The sequence below is a fragment of the Xenopus laevis genome, chromosome 1L (assembly GCF_017654675.1).
Source record: "Xenopus laevis strain J_2021 chromosome 1L, Xenopus_laevis_v10.1, whole genome shotgun sequence".
NCBI lineage: Eukaryota > Metazoa > Chordata > Amphibia > Anura > Pipidae > Xenopus > Xenopus laevis.
The window spans coordinates 71,338,329-71,344,328 of NC_054371.1; the positions used below are offsets into that span (position 1 = coordinate 71,338,329).

Below are 6,000 nucleotides of genomic sequence, written 5' to 3' on the forward strand. Positions count from 1 at the left end.
AACGAGGACAGAATTATGTGGGGCTCATGAATAAGCTGGGGTCACAGAAATCAATGGAGGGACACATACTCAGAATATAGTAGGTAGAATTGTCAAAACCTCCAGTTGTAGCAGAGATCTCCCCATTCTTAATGCAGAAATAACATCAACAAAGGACTAAATCATTGTTGAAAATGCATGTATAAAGTGATAAAAGGTATTTGCAGAGTTGCTCCTACATACAACTGAATGGTGTTTATCTTAACTGCCAACTAGCTTGACCCCTGGCAATTGAAATGGAAGCCAGAAATACATAACCTTTGGTTTTCCCACTGCTGCTGTACTACATATCCCAGTACTTCCCTGCCAGTTTTGCAAGATTATTGGTACTATAATTCTTCAAAAGCCAGAATGCTAAAGTTTGTCTTTCTCTAGTGCATGTCTGGGTCACATAAATTATACCGTATTTATCCCTTTACTAAAGACAGCAAAGTATTACTAAATTCTGTGGATGTTTTATATGCCACATGTTCCCCAGCCTACCTGCCATACATATATAAAAACTCTGCACAAGTGGTATAGCCTATCACATTGCATATTAATAATCTGCCCCCCTAAAAAATGACACAATGTGGATGGATGGCTTGTAAAATTCAACTTCCTAGCTTCATCTTGTGGGACAGTATTTCTATCTCTCCTGCAGACACATGGAAGTATATTACCATAAACACAATACTGGCCATTCTAGGGATAATTTACAATGGGATTTCTGGAATGTCTCTGCGGTCTAGAAATGCAACTCTGATAAATAATAATTCTCTGTGCCTCATTCTTGGTTTGGAGGGGGAAGACGAGAAAAAAAAATGAACTGTTACTACGCACAGCTCAATGAGCTGTCATGTTCCCCCTATGCAGACACGTTCCCCTTTACTGGTGATCACTCCATAAATTGTCTATAAATTGATATTTTGGAAGACAAGCCACTAAATCACTGCTACGTCATTAACCCACTTAATGCAATGCTGTTGGTGCTAAGTGTAACCCCCCAAGCCGCTGTAATGGACCTTTCATTTCCTCCTACACATTTAGACTGGGGTGAGCAGTTACAGAGCACAAGCCCTTCTTATAGGGGGGTGTCAGTCTAGTGAAATCTCCTGCTGAGGGACACCTGTGCAAGCAAATAAAAATGTCTTTAGCTCAGTGTGGGTTTTCAGTATATCTAATTCAGATGCTTTTGACATGTCCTTTACAAAAGTTAGTTCACTACAGAGGAGAGAAATTAAAGCTTTCCAGCTCCTGCATGACTGCAACTACCAGCACTGCCCGTGGGACTGCTAGAAATCAACAGTTGCAGTACTGTAAGTTTGACATTACACTGTGGAATATTCTGTATGCACTGGGGCCAATTTACATGTTTAGGGGCCACATGCATTTTATATCAAACAGGTTTCATCAACCAGAACTATACTGGGAATGCAATAAACACAGGAGGGAATGCAATATAAATGGGGCAGGCACATGTCCCCCTCTTTTGGCAAATACAGTGCAAAACAACTGCAAAGTATATTGCATTAAAGCCAATCTGCATCTATTCATAAATGATGATATAATAAATAATAATAATAAAACTCAAGCAGGTTTGCCCTTATATGAAGTGCCAAAGTGCAGCCAACTCTGAACTAATAGCCAGTTAAATACCAGAACTGCAGACAAACACAGAGCACATCATCCACACCTGGGACAGGAGCTGATCCACTTTCTCCTGGACGATGGAGTTAAGCTGATCCACAGATAATCCTGGCATATGGAAAGCAATGTTCCCAGACTTGCCATGCTGCAGTGCCCAAACCCTTCCCTGCAGGTCATTGGATTTCATATTCAGATAAATAAATGATGCCATGGACAAAAGGGAGAACACAAATGCCAATACACTGGGTAAAGTCCTAACCCAGTCGTGTGCCCCTCCAAGCTTGCCCCTATGACATCCCTGGGACTTTTCTCCATTCTTTCTGTTCTCTCCTGTTACCAACATGTTTGTCGGTTTGGTGTGAGCTTTTTTGTGTGCCCAGCTGTGGGCTACCCAGCTAGTGGTATTCTCTATTCTGTGCCGAATGCCAGTGAGTGACACAAGCAGCAGGGAAGTCCAGAGGAATCCTCGCTTATTCCAACTGATGAGAAGTGACAGTCCCCGATAGTAATGTAACGTGCAAATATTCTCCCCAAACCTGCAATTAATGGAAACAGAAACAATTGTTCCAGCAGGCTGCTAATTATGTTGTGCACTCTGCCAGGCAGTGGGGTTGTAGTCCAGATGCAGGATGAGCTGCTCTATACTCCAGCAGGCTGTTGCTCATTAGATTGCACACAGCAGTCCTAGGGAACTGGTCACCATGTTGGCCACTGATACAAGACTCAGGTTGGGCACTGGTTCACAGTTCTCTGCAGTTCTGAGCTTAGATCTTCCCTGACACGCTGAGCTCTGTCTCTAATTCCCGCCCTCCTCCTGTTCCCTCCTCCCTGCACTGTTTCAGCAAGGCACTCGTTCTCTGTGAAAAAAGTGCTGTTCCTCGTGCTGACCATTCTGTGATTTATGCAGATGTTGTCCTGAATTATAGGAAATTTGACCCCGCAGATTTGGGGAGGCTAAGACTACCCACACATTCACTACAATCCACCCATGTACTCCCAGTTTTCTTCCACACCCCAAAAACATACTGGCAGGTTAATTGGCTCCTGATATGTGACCCTAATGTGTGTGAATAAGATAAGAACTTTAGACTGTAAGCTCCACTGGCACAGGGGCTGACGGGAATGTTGAACAATCTCTGTACAGCACTGAATAATATGTTGCTGCTATAATTAAAATAATAATAATTTTTTTTTAGCATTACACATGGAATTGGCATACACTTATTATTCTGCCATATGTTTAAGGGGCAATTGGCTCTGTCATCAAGTTGATTTATTTTACATAGATGAATTTGTGTGCTATTTTACTATGCAAAAAAACAGAACAGAAAAAGCTAAATATTGCTATAATTAGCCTCCCCAAACCAACCCCCCCCCCTGTCTATGCTAGTCACCATGCAATACTCTGCAGGTATACAGGCTTGTCAGTGTTTGACTGGTTACTACGCTGAACTGTGCAACCTGGACAGACTTGTCTCTTTGAAGACAGATATACAGACAGGCAGGCAGAGATATTGCCAAACTGCAGTTATTGGAGACTCTCTGACATCAAAGATTGCAACCTTAACTCCATCTCGTTTGGATAAAGGGATGGAGCGGAGCAGACTCAGCTCGGTGCTTATAGAACAGAGGGAGAGAGGCTGAAAACATGCTTTTTATCAGCAGAGCCTGGAGAAGTGTGTGCGCTGCCCCCTTGTGTGCTTTAAATATCCCAGCTGTGAGTAGCAGCAGTACTCAGTCTGTGTGTGCGTCTACCCCTCTGTGAGGGCACTTACTAACAATACATCATCCACCCACTCCCTCAGGAAGCAGGACCCCTGGGATGCCCATTGGCTGCATGTCTGCTACTATTCATTTACAGTAAGTGTAAGCCATATCATGAGAGGCTGATACATAGATATAAGGTTCTCTGACACGCACGTTACTCTACCTTGCAATGTATGCAGAGAAGTTATCATGATACATTCGCAGGAAAAAAATAGGTAAAAAATGTAATTTAGGTTGTAAGGTGTTACCATTTATTGGAAAGCTGATGTATGTACACATACAAGCTTTTTAGATTTAAAATAATTATATTACATACTTTATAATATTTCTTTATCATACACAATGATGTTTGGTAACAATATATTGTGCTTAATTAACAGGGGTGTTTTTTCATCATATGTGTAGAGGGTTATCTTTAGGAAGTCCATGGCCACCTACAGGGTTACCACCTGTCCATTTGGCTCCAGCAGAATTCTGCACCAAAATCCATTTCTCAAAAGAGCAGACAGATTTTTTTATATTCAATTTTGAAATCTGACATGGGGCTAGACATATTGTCAATTTCCCAGCTGCCCCAAGTCATGTGTGCTCTGATAAACTTCAATCACTCTTTACTGCTATACTGCAAGTTGGAGTGATATCACCCCCCTTCCTTCCCCCCCCCCCCAGCAGCCAAACAAAAGAACAATGGGAAGGTAACCAGATAACAGCTCCCTAACACAAGATAACAGCTGCCTGGTAGATCTAAGAACAACACTCAATAGTAAAAACCCATGTCCCACTGAGACACATTCAGTTACATTGAGAAGGAAAAACAGCAGCCTGCCAGAAAGCATTTCTCTCCTAAAGTGCAGGCACAAGTCACATGAAATGGGGCAGCTGGGAAATTGACAAAATGTCTAGCCCCATGTCAGATTTCAAAATTGAATATAAAAAAATCTGTTTGCTCTTTTGAGAAATGGATTCAGTGCAGAATTCTGCTGGAGTAGCACTATTAACTGATGCGTTTTGAAAAAAACATGTTTTCCGATGACAGGATCCCTTTAATATTGTGTGTGTGAATGTATATATAATTACAATTTTGGGTGAGATGGTATGGGACGAATAGTCGTCTGTGCAGTGTGAGGGGAGGGCGGGTCCACAAGTGGGATCTTTACCCAGGGCAGGTGAGGAGGCTTGTCCAGGGCAGTACAAGGGATTGGTACAGTACTGCTGAGCAGACATGTACAGGTTTGGGACATTTAATCCAGAATGCTGGATCCTGGAGTTTTCCAGCTAATAGATCTTTCTGTAATTTGGATTTTTATACCTTAAAGGACAAGTATAGTTAAACTAAACAAACAGGCTAGAAATATTGTACATTATGTTTTGGGCTTCTGTACCAGCCCCCAAGCAACCACAGCCCTCTTTTCTGCTGATTCACTGCACATGCTCTGTGCTGCTGTTACTTACTGAGCTTAGGAACCGAATATATACAGTACACATAGAATATAAATGTCACAGTATAAGGCTGTTTAGTAATTAATATGGATAATTATTACATGGCAGCACAGAAACCAGTGCAATTAGCACCATAATTTAATAATCAGCCTTGTAGCAGCAGCTTATATTACAGACAAACCTAATTTTCTGCTTGTGAATTTGCGACAACCCCTAAGCTTAGGTTCTCAACAGCTGCTCAGAACCCACTGAGAATGTGAGTGTCGCAGACACTTTCCAAGATGGTGACCTCTTGTTAAAAGTTTGAAGTCCTGGATCATTGCTGCTATTGACAAGCTGAAACTTTGGGCTGATGCAATAAGTATATAAAACTTGGCATTTTTAGCTCTATTAATTTTTAGGGTTTAGTTCTCCTTTAAGTATACTAGAAAATCATAAAAGCATTATATAAACCCAACAGGTACCAATGTAAATTCAAATAGGAGGACAGAAGGACAATATGCAGGATGACTGCTAATGTGTAATTTATTGCTTATCCACACGACATGTTTCGGGCGTCACAGGCCCTTTTTCAAGTGTGTTGAAAAAGGGCCTGTGACGCCCGAAACATGTCGTGTGGATAAGCAATAAATTGCACATTAGCAGTCATCCTGCATATTGTCCTTCTGTCCTCCTATTTGAATTTACATTGGTATATGTAGGTGCATGGATGGAGCACCTGAGAGACAGTTGGACTAGCTACACTATGCTTACAGGTGTGTAAATTACTGATTGAAAAATAAACCCAACAGGCTGGTTTTGCTCCCTCAATGGAGGAATGGCACTGAGTGGACTCTACCTAGAATTAAAAAATAATAGCAATTCATCATAAGGGTCTCCTGAGTCTGGCACTTCATCATCATTTATTTATATAGCGCTGTCAAGATACGCAAGTGTTCTAAACTAAGTCTGAAAAAAAAGGAACAGAGCTTCTACAATAAGCAACATACATTCCCACTTAATTTTCCCAAATGTATTTATAGCCAAAATATATCTAAAATTGGCCATACAAAATGAAATATGATTGAGAGGGTTGTCATATGAGCGGGTTGCTTGCTCAATATAACTGGCCATGCACATACAGAT

The 6,000-nt window shown here is 41.4% G+C and overlaps 1 protein-coding gene across 15 annotated transcripts in view; it reads right to left on the reverse strand.

Moving 5' to 3' along the window:
* The window catches only part of LOC108710147 (collagen alpha-1(XXV) chain), a 240,338-nt gene extending 237,663 nt beyond the window's left edge, over positions 1 to 2,675 (reverse strand). For 7 of the 15 annotated variants that reach the window (XM_041590032.1, XM_041590051.1, XM_041590045.1 and 4 more), the window contains exon 1: positions 1,715 to 2,673. In XM_041590032.1, coding sequence (XP_041445966.1) covers positions 1,715 to 2,011 — 297 coding nt within the window. In that variant the 5' untranslated portion in view covers positions 2,012 to 2,673. Of the gene's footprint in view, positions 1 to 1,714 lie in introns of all 15 variants that reach the window. The other 8 variants (XM_041590048.1, XM_041590038.1, XM_041590021.1 and 5 more) reach the window with 5 other exon arrangements.
* Positions 2,676 to 6,000: the final 3,325 nt, after the last annotated feature.